General features: G+C 37.2%; 1 protein-coding gene across 20 annotated transcripts in view; it reads right to left on the minus strand.

The window, feature by feature from the left end:
* Positions 1 to 15,892, minus strand: part of ZMYND11 (zinc finger MYND-type containing 11) — a 90,074-nt gene that overhangs the window by 5,871 nt on the left and 68,311 nt on the right. For 10 of the 20 annotated variants that reach the window (XM_023761788.1, XM_023761780.1, XM_023761787.1 and 7 more), the window contains 6 exons: positions 15,177 to 15,295; positions 10,374 to 10,581; positions 9,589 to 9,657; positions 8,484 to 8,756; positions 7,972 to 8,157; positions 6,922 to 6,957 (listed from right to left, as the gene is read on the minus strand). In XM_023761788.1, the coding sequence (XP_023617556.1) occupies positions 6,922 to 6,957; positions 7,972 to 8,157; positions 8,484 to 8,756; positions 9,589 to 9,657; positions 10,374 to 10,581; positions 15,177 to 15,295 (891 nt within the window). Of the gene's footprint in view, positions 1 to 5,097; positions 5,203 to 6,921; positions 6,958 to 7,971; positions 8,158 to 8,483; positions 8,757 to 9,588; positions 9,658 to 10,373; positions 10,582 to 15,176; positions 15,296 to 15,892 lie in introns of all 20 variants that reach the window. The other 10 variants (XM_006098028.3, XM_023761783.1, XM_006098034.3 and 7 more) reach the window with 4 other exon arrangements.

Here is a 15,892-nt window from a genome sequence, read left to right on the forward strand (position 1 = left end):
ACATACTCTTCTCAAGTGCACATGGGACATTTTCCAAGACAGACCATATGTCAGCTTACCAATTAAGTCTCATATCATGCAAAGTATCTTCTCAGACCACAATAGATGAAGCAATCAAAAACAAAACTGGAAAATTCACAAAATTGTGCAAATTAAATATACATTTTTAAACAACCAATGTATCAAAGCAGAAATCACAAGGGAAATTAGAAAACACAATATACCAAAATTTAAGAGAAGCAGCAAGGCAATGCTCAGAAGGAAATTATTAGTTGCAAATACCTACCTTGCAAAAAAAAAAAATCTCAAATCAATAACCTAAAAGTCCACTTTAAGGAACTGGGAAAAACAAACTAAACCCAAAGCTAGCAGAAGGAAGGAAATAATAAAGATTAGAGCAGACCTAAATGGGAATAGAAAAACAGAAAAAAAAATCGAACTGAAAGCTGGTTCTTCAAAAAGGTCAATAAAATTGACAAACCTATAGTTAGATGGACTAATAAAAAAGAGGACTCAAATTAATAAAATCAGACATGAAAGTGGGGAGCTTACTGATTCCATAGAAATAAAAAAATTGTTAATAATGCACTATTAACAATTATACAAACCAATTAAAGCATACAATTTTCCTTTTTCCTTTTAAATTTGAATGGCTTTTATGTCTTGTTTGGTTTGCTGACTTGCTCTGGCTAGAACATTCAGTACTCTATTGAACAGAAGTGAAAAGCAGGCATCCTTGTCTTGTTCCTGATCTAGAGGAAAAACTTTTACCATTGAGTATGATAACCTAGATAAAATAGACAAATTCCTAGAAACAAAACCTACCAAGACTAAATCATAAAAGAAACAGAAAATCTGAGGAGACCCGTAACTAGTAAGAGGATTGAATTATTAATTAAAAAATCTCCCAATACAAAAGAACTCTGTACCTGATGTCTTCTCTAGTAAATTCACTGAATTCTTAGTTGAAGAAGAGTATCAATTCTTCTCAAACTTTAATCATGGATGGTTGAAATAAAAATCAATTAATGTAATATATCACATCAACATAATGAAAGGAAAAATTAGCACATAATCATTTCAATTGATGATCAAAAGAAAAAGCATCTGACAAAATTCAACACCTTTCCTGATAAAAACACTCAACAAAACTGGAACAGAAGGAAACTACCTCCACATAAAAGCCACATATAAAAAACCCACTGCAGCCGAACCGGTTTGGCTCAGTGGATAGAGCATCGGCCTGCGGACTCAGGGGTCCCGGGTTCGATTCCGGTCAAGGGCATGTACCTTGGTTGCGGGCACATCCCCACTGGGGGGCGTGCAGGAGGCAGCTGATCGATCTCTCTCATCGATGTTTCTGGCTCTCTATCCCTCTCCCTTCTTCTCTGTAAAAAATCAATAAAATATATTTAAAAAAAAAAAAAAAAACAACCCACTGCAAACATCATACTCAATGGTAAAAGTTTTTCCTCTAGATCAGGAACAAGACAAGGATGCCTGCTTTTCACTTCTGTTCAATAGAGTACTGAATGTTCTAGCCAGAGCAAGTCAGCAAACCAAACAAGACATAAAAGCCATTCAAATTTAAAAGGAAAAAGGAAAATTGTATGCTTACATATGATATGATCTAGAATGTAGAAAACCCCAAAGATTCCAGGACAAAGTGTCAGATCTAATAAATGAATTCCGCAAAGTAGCAGGATACTAAGTCAATATACTAAAATCAGTTATATTTCTATACACGAACAATGAATAACCTAATAAGGAAACTAGAGGCCCGGTGCATGAATTCATGCACGGGTGGGGTCCGGCCAGCCTGCCCTGATGGGGGCTGATTAGGGTTGGGCCAGCGGAGGGGAGGGGCCGCAGGAGGTTAGCTGGCCAGCCCCACCCCCCGAACGGGGTATGGGGGGCATGTGATCAGGGGCAGGGCTGGCCGGAGGGAGTGGAGGTTGTGTGTGTGTGGGGGTTGTGTGTGTGGGGGGGGTGATCAGGGACCAGATAGAGCCAGTTGGCCACCACAGTGCATGTCATAGCAACCGGTCGTTCTGGTCGTAAGGGTCGCTTGGCTTTTATATATATATAGATAATGAAAACAATTCTATTTAAAATTGTTCAAAGTAAGAATAAAATACTTTGAAATTAACAAGGAGGTGAAAGACTTGTACAATGAAAACTAAAAAATATTGCTGAAATTAAAGAAGACATAAATGGAAACATATCCCATGTTCACAGACTAAAAGACTTATCATTGTTAAGATGTCAATACTATTGAGAGTGATCTATGTATTCAATTCCTATCAAAATCCCAATGGCATTTTTAAAAATATATATTTTAATTGATTTCAGAGAGGAAGGGAGGGGGAGAGAGAGAGACAGAAACATCAATGATGAGAATCATTGATAAGCTGCCTCCTGTGCATCCCACGCTGAGGATCGAGTCCTCAACCCTGGCATATGCCCTGGCCAGAAATCAAAATGCAACCTCCTGGTTCACAGGCCATGCAAGCTGGGCACAATGACATTTTTAGTAGAAACAAAAAAGCCCATTCTAATTTTCATGTGGAATCTTGAAGGACCTTGAGAAGCCAAAACAATCATGAAAAACAAACAAAAAACCAATCTGGAGGACTACCACTTCCTAATTTCAATACTTATTACAAAGTTACATTAAAACTATGTGGTATTGGCATAAAGATAGACACAGACCAGTGGAATAGAATAGAGTGCCCAGAAATAAACCCTTACATTTTTGATCAAATGATTTTTGATGAGGGTGCCAAGACCATTTAATGGGGATAAGTCTTTTAACAAGTGGTCCTGGAAAGAAACTGAATCTTTATCTAACATATGAAAAATTTAATTTGAAATGTATCAAGAATGTAAATGTAAGACCTAAGACAATAAAATTCTTAGAATAAAACACAGGATAGAAGCTTCACAACCCTAGATTTGGCAATGATTTCTTGGATATGACACCAAAGGCACAGATAACCAAAGAGAAAATAGACAAATTGGACTTAATGAAAATGACCCACAGACTGGGAGAAAATATTTGTGAATCATATATCTGGTAAGAAATTAATATCCAGAATATTTAGAGAGCTCCTAAAACTCAACAACTAAAACCTCAATTCAGAAATGGGCAAGGGACTTAAATAGACATTTATCAAAAAAGATAGAGGAATGTCAATAAGTACATGAAAAGATGCCCAACATAACTAATTATCAGGGAAATGCAAATCAAAACTACAATGAGATACCACTTTCTATCCATTTGGATGGCTACTATCAAAGTAAAAAAACCAAACCAAAACAAAAAAATGTGCTGGAGTTGTAAAATGGTGTAGCTCCTGTGGAAACAGTATGGAGTTTCCTCAAAAAATTAAAGACAGAATTACTATATGATCCAACAATCACACCCAAAGGAATTAAAAGCAGGGTCTCAAAGAGATATGTATATACCCATGTTCACAACAGTGAACATAGGCATGTGAATAAATAAGCTGAATGTGGTATATACATATAAATGAAATATTTTTCAGCTTTAAAAAAAGGAAAATTCTGCAATATGCTACAACATGGATGAACCTTAAGGACATTACCTGAAGAAGGACAAATATATGACTAGAGGCCCGGTGCATGAAATTTGTGCACGTGGGGGCAGAGGGTCCCTCAGCCTGGCCTGCAGCCTCTCCAATCCAGGACCCCTTGGGGGATGTCCGACTGCTGGTTTAGGCCTGATCCCTGCGGCTCCCGCTAGCTCCTGCCTGCCTGCCCACCTGATCGGCCCTAACAATTCTGCCTGCCTGCCTGATCATCCCTAACTGCCTCTGCCTGCCTGCCTGATTGCCCCTAACTGCTCTCTCCTGCCAGCCTGATTGCCCCTTGCCCCTAACTGCTCTCTCCTGCCAGCCTGATTGCCCCTAACCACTCTCCCCTGCCGGCCTGATCGTTCCCTAACCGCTCTGCCCTGCTGGCCTGATCGCCCCAACCACTCTACCGTGGCCCCCGTCACCGTGGCTTTGTCCAGAAGGACGTCTGGAAAATGTCTGGTCTATCTGGTCTCATTAGCGTATTACCCTTTTATGCTAGAAGTATAGATTGCACTTTACCACTGAATATGCTATTATTATCAAGGTTATTTATGACCCAAAACTAGTGGTCAGTTCTCAGCCCTCATCTTATTTGGCACTGTTGGGAGATATTTTGATCGTCATAACTTTGGGGGACAGAGAGAAGGAGGTGCTACTGGCATCCAATGGGTACAGGCAGTTAAACATCCTGTAATATACAGGATAGCTCTCTTTTCCATGAATTTTTGCTCCAAATGATAATAGTACTGAGGTTGAAAATCTGGTCTAACCAAAGGGTGAGAAATCTATGTAATTAAGACTGTTTGGACCTGGGAGAAGAAAATGGTGCAAGAGTAAAAATTAAGATTTTAAGCTGAGTTGATAAAAGAATGGTGGTATCATTAACATACCCATAAGGAGAATGAACAGGTAATGGCAAGGAAGGTGAGACTGAGTTTTGGAAATAGATACTTGAAAAGAAATCCATAGAGATATGTAAGTTCTATAAAGAGACTGCTGGACAGATATACAGACTGATATAGACAGATGACAGATAGACCTACAGATATATAGATTTGACAGTTGATAGTAAGAGTCTTAGGGCAGGACCTATTCAGCCTACTATTACAAAAATGTGGACAGCCTGTTTTAATTTTTGGAAATAGCTGTAATGAGTCAGATCTGTGTTTTAATCTTGGGCCTGTGTTAATCAGTCATGTAAGTTTGGAATCAAGTTTATTTAACTTCTACCTTAGTTTCCCAATCTTTAAATAATATTTTAAGCAGCACCATTCTTTCTCCTAAGTACCCTATTACCTTATTTATGCATTCACTCATTTTATATCTCTCTCCTTCTTTGTGCGTATATTTATAAGATATCTCTTTCTTACTCTGATTCTCTTTTTTTATATCTCATTTTAACATCTGACATACCTACATTCTGTCCTACAACATTTTAGTCTTTCTTACAATAATGTAAGATTTAATTATAATATAGTAACAATTCTAAATATTTTACCAGTCTACTTGAAATGACATGAGCTGAAGCAGCTTAGAAGGGTGAAGTTCCAGCTCTACCAACCAGGATTTTACTGTTCAAGCTCATAAGCCTCAAATTCCTCACCTATAAAAAAGGGTATATATCAAAGCAATAAGGTATTGGCATAAAAACAGACACATAGATCAGTGGAACAGATTGAGAGCCTAGAAATAAACCCATACACATATGATCAACTAATTTAACACAAAGAAGCCAAGAATATAGCTTCTTCAATAAATAGTATTAAGAGACTGGGCAGCTACATGAAAAAAACACATGCAAAAAACTGAACCACTATCTCATACCATATACAAAAATCAACTCAAAATAGATTAAAGACTAAAATGTAAGACTTGGAACCATAAACTTCCTACAATGAAATAGGGGTAAGAGCTCCTAGTTATCAGTCTTGATGATCTTAAAAAAAATTTTATTTGACACCAAAGCAAAGGAAACAAAAATAAACAAGTTGAGCATATTAAACTAAAAGCCTTCTGTACAGTAAACAAAACCATCAACAAAATAAAAAGGTAACCTGTGGAATGGAAAAAAATATTTTCAAATCATATATCTGATAAGGCATATATCTGATAAGGGGTTAATATCCAAAATAAATAAAAAAAACCCATACAACTCAACAGAAAACAAATAATCCAATTAAAGCATGGGGAAAGGACTTGAATAAACATTTCTCCAAAGACATACTGATGGCCAACAGGTACATGAAAATGTGCTCCACATCTCTAATAATCAGGGAAATACTAATCAAAACCACAATGAGATTGTCACTTTACAACTTTTAGAAAGGCTAGTACCAAAAAGAAATAAGTGCTGATAAGAATGTGGAGAAAAGGGAACACTTGGTGCACTGTTGTTAGGAATGTAAAATGGTGCAGCCATTATGGAAAACAGTATGGAAGCTCCTCAAATATTTAAAAATAGAACTGCCATATGGATTCAGAATCCCATTGTGGGTATTTATCCAAAAGCGGGGAGGGGGGGACTGGACCACTATCTTATATAGTGTTCAGTGGCATATTCACTATAGACAACATTTTGACAAAACTTAAGTGTCTGTCAACAGATGAATGAATAAAGAGGATGATACCCCCCCCCCGCCCCCGCCGCCACACACACACCTACACGCACACACACAATGGAGTATTATTCAAAGAAAGAAGGAATTCCTACCATTTGTGACAACATGGATGGAGCTAGAGAACAGTGTTATGCTAAGTAAAACAAGTCAGTTAGAGAAAGACAAATACGCATGGTTATCACTTATATGTGGAATCAAATGAATAGGTATAATAGGACCAAATTCACAAATGTAAGTGCTATAAAAGGCAGTATTATAATTCTTTATTACAGCCTCCTCTTTCCATTTCCTTGTTTGGTAAACTTATGGGGATTTCTTCTCTTAAATCTAGTGTCCACTTTCTGGCTTTCTCTGGTCTTTGCATGAAGGTAGAATTACAGACATGGTGTAAGGGTATTGTCCTTGAGCACACCTTAATTTCCATATAGTGGCATTATTTCATTATTCATCTCTTTTTCCTACCAACTTATTTACATAGATTTTTCTATATTATATGCTAACTTTCCCTTTTCCTTCTTGCCCAATCTTTGTAATCATTTTTATGTTTACTTCCCTCATGAAACATTTACTTTACATGTATTTAAAGACTCTTCAGAACATAGTCTGGATCAAATGAAGAATCACTAAACTTCCTACAGTAATTCATAAAATTAAAACCAAGTTATGAGCATTTGGGAACAAAAATTTTCCCCCCCACCAATTACCTGAGATCTGTGGAGAATGTGTATGCTCAGAAGTTTCTAATATAAGTGGGAGACAAGAGTCACAAACAGGATACAATGAAAAATGAACTACTTCTCAGATTCTAACTGGAGTTAGAGACCAGTGAGGTGTTACCATCATAAAGTAAAAGTAATCAATTTCTTTAATATAACCTAATATATAAATGTTAAGTGCAGTAATTCTGAAAATCCTCTATTTGCTATTGTGATACTTACATTTCTAATTTCACAATTTAGGTATTACCTATCAGGAGCTAACAGGCAAAAGTCGGGGCCAGCCAATTTTTCCAAATAAAATACTTGCATATATGGAAAGGTTATATAAATAAATTGTACTAAATATGTTATGTACTAAAGTATCATAATCTCAATTTAGCAAAATAATCCTAAACAAAACTGTGGGGTCTGGAGTTGAGAAATTATAGAACTTTAAATAAAATTTAAAAATTAATTAGCCCTGGTTGGGTGGCTCAGCTGGGTGGAGCAACATTGCGTACATCAAAAGGTTGTGGGTTCCGCCCTAGCCGGCTTGGCTCAGTGGATAGAGCGTCAGCCTGCGGACTGAGGGGTCCCAGGTTTGATTCTGGCCAAGGGCATATGCCTGGGTTGCGGACTCCATCCCCAGTAGGGGTATGCAGGAGGCAGCCGATCAATGATTCTCTCTCATCATTGATGTTTCTATCTCTCTCTCCTTCTCCCTTCCTCTCTGAAATCAATAAATATATTTAAAAAAAAAAAAAGGTTGTGGGTTCCATTCCTGGTCAGGACACATACCTAGGTTGTGGTTTTGATCCCTGCTTGGGGCAAGAAAGGGAGGCAACCAATCAATGTTTCTCTTTCTTTCTAAAAAATCAATTAAAAAAAACAACATATCCTTAGGTGAGGATGAGAAAATTACCTGACAATTTCACATTTTATCTTATTTCATGAATAATATTTGCATATGTCACATATATCATTCTGAATTGATTTTCATCATACCTGTGGTATATTTTCAATAATCAGATGCTTAAAAATTATATTGATATTTACCCACTGCTTCTTCTTGGTCTGAGAAATTAGTTGTTTGTGCTGTGTTGCTAGCTTCTTGATTTCCTCTACAAACTCTTCTTTACACTTTTCCTTTACTTGTTTACATTTTCTGTCCATCTCACCCTGCATATTGGCGACAGCCTTATTTACAGCTTGTCTTTTTTCTTCTTCCATTTCAGAACGCAGCTGAAATGAAAAACAAGTTAACCCACAATATGTCAGCTCACAATTTACAAAGGCCTTAATACATAGTTTCTACTTAAACGATGTACCTCTTCCCTTTATTTTACTAAGAGCTGTGAATATTCATTCAGGTGAGAAATATTTAGGTATTGTTGCTTGAAATAGCATAAAAGATATTTTATTTTATTCCTATTTTTAGTGTTATTTCTAGTTTTAAAAAGCAGCTGTCTGGCTGAGACATGAGTGAAAGAAGCTAAACTGCTACAGGGAAAGACTCACTCACTATGCCCAGGGGTAAGAGGGCAAGTCACACTGTGGGGGCTCCTGACCTTTTCTAGAGCTTCTCGTACAACTCTTTCAGTTTCTCGCTTGTGATCAGACTTCATTCGGTCTTTAAAGTCATTGAAAATTTTGGTGTATTTGTCGTGGCACATGCTTTGACACACTCCATCACTGGTGGTCTGGGTGCTTCTATGCAGCATTCTTGGTGAAGAGGCACTTAACTTCTTGGTCTGAGTTGACACTGAAACTTTTTCGATTGGCTGAGGCAATGTGGGGATTTCCTGGCTGGAACTGACTGCTTCAGTTTCAGGCTCTGGTTCCTAAAGGGTAAGGAAAGTGCTTCAATGTAAAACAAAACCATTAACTCACTATTCAAGAATAAGCTCTATCAGGATAAAACAGTGATAACATAAAATAGCTATATAAGAAACTTTTTAAAAAAACACATGTAATTAATAGTAAGTACATGCTATTAGATATATTTTACCATAATTAAATATTAAAAAATGGAAAAAAACAACTAAAAACACATGCAATTAGTAGCTACAATGGTTCTAAACAGTAACTTCATCTACAATTTCATTATATGTTAATACTCATTTGATTTTAAAAAACTAAACAAAAACATTTATCATTTTAAATCATTATCAATTTATAGTCATTTTTTGGACTAGATTTATTAACGAATTTCCTAAAATCCTAAACCACTTTTCAGTGAACATGTGTTTGGCCTATACCCAAATATACACCTGGATTTAAAACATGCATGGATTATATACTTTAAAAGGCTGAGCTTAACCATAGTTTCCTCCTGTTTTAAAATGCTGGCCTAACTGATGTACTAGATAAACACAATGTATTTCATAATGCCATGAGAACATATCAGAGTTCCAGGAAATACCAAAAAGTGCACTCGCACTTAGCCAGATTTGGTCAGTGGTTGCTCAATTGAGGTGGAGGCTTGGCACATGTGTGTTTTTCCAGTGATAGAATATGATAATGGTCAGAAGACTGGGTTCACACTTGGCTGATATTATCTGACTGATGGCAATGCATTTCACAAGTACACATCACGAGCAATCATCTTGACTGTAACTTTGAAAACATTTTCTGTGCCAATGCCACCAGGAAACTTCAAGGTACACAACTTACTTCTTTTTTGGGTTCCACACTTTGATTACGTCGCCCTTTCTTTGCTCTTGGTTCCTGAGTGACCTTTAGCTGTGGGCATCATAAAAGTAACAGCATATTATTCCAGACACTGAAACACTTCTCTGCTAAAAATACTAGCTATGGACCCACAGGTAAGAAGTAGCTCATTCCATTTCACGAAGGCACCTCTTACTCATTACTGCTCTGATGTGCAGGGCTTGAAAGAGCTAATGCGCCTGTGGAAGAGCAGTAGAGCACTTAACTCTTCAAACAGGCAGGATCAGATCAGGGTGTGGGTGGCCTAGCTATCTGAATTGGGTTCAGTTTCTTTTGCAGAGCACTTCACAAATGTTTACACGAAAAAAAGGAGAAATGTCAGAGCAGTCTTTACAGCAGCGGTTCTCAACCTGTGGGTCGCGACCCCTTTAGGGGTAGAACGACCCTTTCACAGGGGTCGCCTAAGACCATCAGAAACACATATATAATTACATATTGTTTTTGTGATTAATCACTATGCTTCAATTATGTTCAATTTGTAACAATGAAAATACATCCTGCATATCAGATATTTACATTACGATTCATAACAGTAGCAAAATTACAGTTATGAAGTAGCAACAAAAATAATTTTATGGTTGGGTGTCACCACAACATGAGGAACTGTATTAAAGGATTGTGGCATTAGGAAGGTTGAGAACCACTGCTTTACAGCAAGGAGTGTGCATTAACAATGTTCACAGTTAAAATAATAACTGATGTGTGGTTTCTATGTGGACACCACTCACTTGCTCATTGCTGGTAGAGGAGATACTGGATTCTGCCTCCTCCTCCCCACGGTCCTCATTCTTAGACTTCCAAAATCTTCCTTCACGAAGGAAACGTTGATGCAGTTCCAGCTCATCACAAGCCTTTTTCCAACCCATACTGCGTTTAACATGCAGCCGATGGACATTGACTGTGATGTCCTGTATGTTTTCAGAAGGAATCCAAGCCCTAGCAACATTTAAAGGTATAGTTAGAAATTTCCAAAATGGTGGTGGACTCCATCCATTTGTAAAGTATGGTTTGTGGAAATTCCAATTTACTGACCTGTTAGCTATGGCTTGAATAAAAACTCTTACCAATCACTGAAGTGTCTCAAATTATCTCAGAACTATTTTCTTTAACCAGCTTAACATTGTCATGGTTTAGATATACATTTTGCATAAGTCCTTTTTAAAATGTTATCTCTTATTGATCTAAATACTGTAAGTTACTTAAAATCTAGCTATTTGCAGATTAGAAGTACAGAATCATTTGAAAATGCCCAGAAATTTTCATGAGATTCATACATATGAGGGCTTCCAAAAAATATTATCTAGTGAGTTATATTTATATTACATCCCTACTCATTAGCTGAACCATATTTAATTAATGGACAGAGAAGTGTCTGACTCATTCAGCAATCAAGTACACAACTATGAACACAACTTCAAGTGTCTCTGAATTATATGTAATATTGATCTAAAACTACAGAATGAAAAATGTATTTGGTTTTATTGGAAAAAATGCTGACAATTTTCCTGGGCACTAATCATTAGACTGGACTGAAATAATATCGAGAATGCTGTTTACTGTGTGCTGGTGAAGACACCGCAAAGCATACAACAGTGAGTGTGGCCCATCTGATCTTGAGTATTACTCCTACCAACAAGGGTATTTTGGTTCACTTTTAAAAGCTGTGGGTTTTTAGAGAGATTTCTATTATGAACAATGCTGACTACCTGTAACAAACTCCTGAACTGTGAAAGTATTTCCCCTTAAATTATCTACTTGTACCCTGGATACAATAAAATTAATTAGTATCTATTCTTAACATGGGACTTAATTCTCAATGTTGTTCATAATACATTCTTATCCTCTTTTTAAAATACATTTATTTTTATTGTTGATAGTATTACAGATAACTCTCACTCCCCGCCCCCCTTTTACCTTCCTCCTCCCAGCCCCTACCTACCACCCCAGGTCTTCACTACCCTATTGCCCGTGTCCATGGGCTATGCATATAAATCTCCTCTTTAATTAACTCCATTATTGTAGGTAATCAGATTTCACTTTTAAAGGTATCAGTGGGTATGAGATCTGATCTACAAAAAAAATAACTGAAATGGCAAACAAACACTCCACAATTTAAAGTGTTAATAAACAGAGATATAATCTAATTTGGCTATATCTATACATCTGTCATGATTCTTTGAATATATGCAGAATAAAATGGCTCAGGGATATCTGAAGGCAAATGAACATAAACCATTCTATTTTTTCTTGTAGGACCTGATTTTCTGGCTGTGCCACCCCACCCTCTAACTACATGCAGCAGAAAGAGTTAGCCTTGACAAGGAGACCTTATCAGCTACTTTTTTTTCCTCTTGCAGGCAAAACCTTGCAAATCTTACCTATACTCTAAGGCAGTGGTTCTCAACCTTCTGGCCCTTTAAATACAGTTCCTCATGTTGTGACCCAACCATAAAATTATTTTCGTTGCTACTTCATAACTGTAATGTTGCTACTGTTATGAATCGTAATGTAAATATCTGATATGTAGGATGGTCTTAGGCGACCCCTGTGAAAGTGTCGATCGACCGCCAAAGGGGTCGTGACCCACAGGTTGAGAACCGCTGGAGGGATCACAGTCACCTTTCTTTCCTAGAACATTACAATTTACCAAGGTCAAGGGACAAGGTAGCACATTCTGAGTGTACAGAAGGGACTAGTCTGAAACCATTTATTTATTAAAAAATATTTTTTTCTACCTACATGTAAAGACATGATGAAATGACAGAAGAATATTTATTGGATCATTATATAACAATGAGAATGTATTTAAATACCACTAAACTTGTACATTTAAAAAAAGTATTTATTAATGAAAACTTTCAGCTGGTAGCCCTTATTAGCCATCTGTTCTCATTGTATAACATGTTGTTTAAGTAATTAAAACTAATGATCATAATATTTATAAAGTTTGTTTTCCAATAAATCAAATATTCTAATAATGATAGAGAATCATTTTCAAGGTGTTCCTTCATCAATCCTTCACTTCAAATATTGTACTGGTTACACTGTAACCAGGAAAGGAAAAAGACTAGATTGACAGTAAAATTGTAGATCTTTTATATTCTAAAATAAAAGCTTGAGTCCCATCTGCCCAGAATCTTCAGATAAAAATCTTACAGAAAGTTTTTTGGGGAAAAAAACTTCTGGAAATATAATTTTATTTTATATGTAATGAGGTCTTTATATATAAAAATTTCTTTAAACCGTATAAACTCATACAGGATAGGTACTAATGAGGCCCCTACTTTATAAGTGAGGAAACAAGGCTGAGAGAGACTAAATAACTTGCCCAAGACTAGAGTAGAAAACGATGGTGCAAGAACACAAATCTAACCACTGGACCTTCCCTGGTATCAATTTAGAGATTTCTACAGATTAGTGTTTCTATAGAACGGCTGCCCTAACTCACTTGTGACGTGTGCATTGCTTCCCCACTGGTTTTGATGGAAAACTGAAACAAACTGAATATGAGCATGTAACATTGAAAATTACCACTTAATCATACAATTTGAACATTCATTTTGTACTTAATTATGGTATTACTAGAGGCCTGGTGCATGAAATTCGTGCACTGGGTGGGGGGGGGGTATCCCTCAGTCCAGCCTGCACCCTCTCCAATCTGGGACCCCTCGGGGGATGTCTGACTGCTGGTTTAAACTGCTGGATGTCTAAACTGGCAGTCGGACATCCCTCTCACAATCCAGGACTGCTGGCTCCCAACCGCTTGCCTGCCTGATTGCCCCTAACTGCTTCTGCCTGCCAGCATGATCACCCCCTAACAACTCCCTTGCCAGCCTGATCGACGCCTAACTGCTCCCCTGCCGGCCCGATCGCCCCCAACTGCCTTCCCCTGCCGGCCCGATTGCCCCCAACTGCCCTCCTCTGTTGGCCCAATCGCCCCCAACTGCCCTCCCCTGCTGGCCATCTTGTGGCTGTGGGTGCCGCCATCTTTGAGGGCATGGCAGTAAATTAGCATATTCCCTCCTTATTGACTGTGGGCGCCGCCATCTTTGCAACAGCGTGAGGGTCAATTAGCATATTCCCTATTTATTAGATAGGATTATTTAACTAATGTTTCTTGCCATTAAAGCAGTGTCAGCTGATTGTGCATCTATCTATGAAAGAACAAAACTTTTTTGGAAATTTACACTATTCACAGGTTTCTTAGAACTAAACTTCTACTTAAATTAAATGGAGACTAGGTAAAAATTCACTATGGGAGGAATAAAGTCTCATTCTGTAGCTTCTTTTATAGTAATAACAACTATACAGGACACTTACCCTCCAGGCATGATAGGAGACAGACGCTTCATGAAATGTAAATTTAAATCCTTGGACAGTAAGTAACACTTTTAGATCATGTAGCTGACTTTTGGCACTTTCTCCCTTTAATTTAATATTTGTGTTAAATGAACCCCCCACAAATTTCATGTGAATTATTTTTCCTATTGTGGCTTGGTTAGTTAGACTCATTAATCTCTGAGTCCTATGACAGTTCACAGTACTTGAATTCACTTTTAGAGTCAATGCTTTTATGACACATTATTTAGGACACTATCTTAGACTTTCTAATGTTCAATGTGCAGTAAAATTTAAGGCCTTAATATCACAATAAAGGAGATAGCTATAATTTTATAGAACAGTTTAGCATTTTGTATGTCAAATAACTATGCAAAAATAATTTTATAGTAATAAAAAGGGGTTTTACCCTTGGGATACATATATTGTTATATTATGAAAATGCAAATTTTATGCTTTGCTGTATACATATCCCTAGCAACAGAAACTTTAAAATCTAGATTGGAAACAATGTCTGGTAATTCTATGCATATAATTCTTATATATACTTAGATCCCAAGATTGAAATTCTATTCTACTACTGAGTTGCTTATTTTTGTCTATGGCTTTTGAAAGATGGTTGAAACCACCATAATGTCATTAGAATACTATGAAATGGACACATCTTAAGAATCCTTCCCCCCTTCACTGCCATCAGGAATTCAGGTCAGCATTAACATGCATCTGAGTTCAACAGTGTCAGTTACTGAAACTATCTTGCTTAGTAAAAAGTAACTGAAATATACCTAAAGACACAATTTATAGAACTCATTGTTAGTTGCCTAGTCAAGTTATATGCTGTTTCTTAAGAAACTTCATGCTGTTTCTGATAAAGCTACCAGAACACTGGTAATGGCCGGACTGAGTCTTAAGAACTGAGAGCTTGCCCTAACCGGTTTGGCTCGGTGGATAGAGCGTCGGCCTGCGGACTCAAGGGTCCCAGGTTCGATTCTGGGCAAGGGCATGTACCTTGGTCGTGGGCACATCCCCAGTAGGGAGTGTGCAGGAAGCAGCTGATTGATGTTTCTCTCTCATCGATGTTTCTAACTCTCTATCCCTCTCCCTTCCTCTTTGTAAAAACTCAATAAAATATATTTAAAAAAAAAAAAGAACTGAGAGCTCAGCTACTACGGCTGCATGTGGGTCATGATTACCTTTGATGGTGGTGACCAAAGAAGCGGACGTCAACCTGATTGTCCTCCTTCTGCATGACCTTGGCTGGCCAGAATCCAAAACCTTTCATCTTAGCCCAAACCAGTTCATGATTAGGTATCTGCAAATAAAACGTTCTACCTTGTCATTACTTTTAAAGTATTAAGTATAAGTGTATCATTCATTAATATTGAATTAGTTAAGTATAACTCATTATTTTGAAAACATTACTAAACACATAGAACTTGTTTTCTTTTTTCTGGGATTGACTGACTTTGCCTCCAAGAAAAACACCAAAAACTAAAATTTGCGTTAGAGAAGGAATATGGACCTTCATTTCTGAGAAGAGACGAGAAAAATACCCACTTACTATCCTGTAGCACTATGAAATGAGGCAGTGGGGGCAAACAGAAGGCCCTCACTGTGTTTCATGAGGGAGGATTTGAAGCCCTGATTCAAACCTAACTAATCAGAGATTCAAATTTTAAAAAACTTTCAAGTGACTGAGAAGCACATAACTTCTGGAAGACCGATTCCTCTCAGGTGGCCTTTTACATCCGTGCCTTTGGGGCCCCCAGAACACTCACGGTTTTCTTGTCATCACCCTTCCTGAAATCATCTCATTTTAGGGGAAATTATACAGGTATTAACATCTATAAAGCCTTCAATTTCTTGTGAAAGAATGAGAAGAAAAGCAAAAACCTATTATATATATTAA

Source organism: Myotis lucifugus, unplaced genomic scaffold, assembly GCF_000147115.1.
Source record: "Myotis lucifugus unplaced genomic scaffold, Myoluc2.0 scaffold_217, whole genome shotgun sequence".
Lineage (NCBI taxonomy): Eukaryota > Metazoa > Chordata > Mammalia > Chiroptera > Vespertilionidae > Myotis > Myotis lucifugus.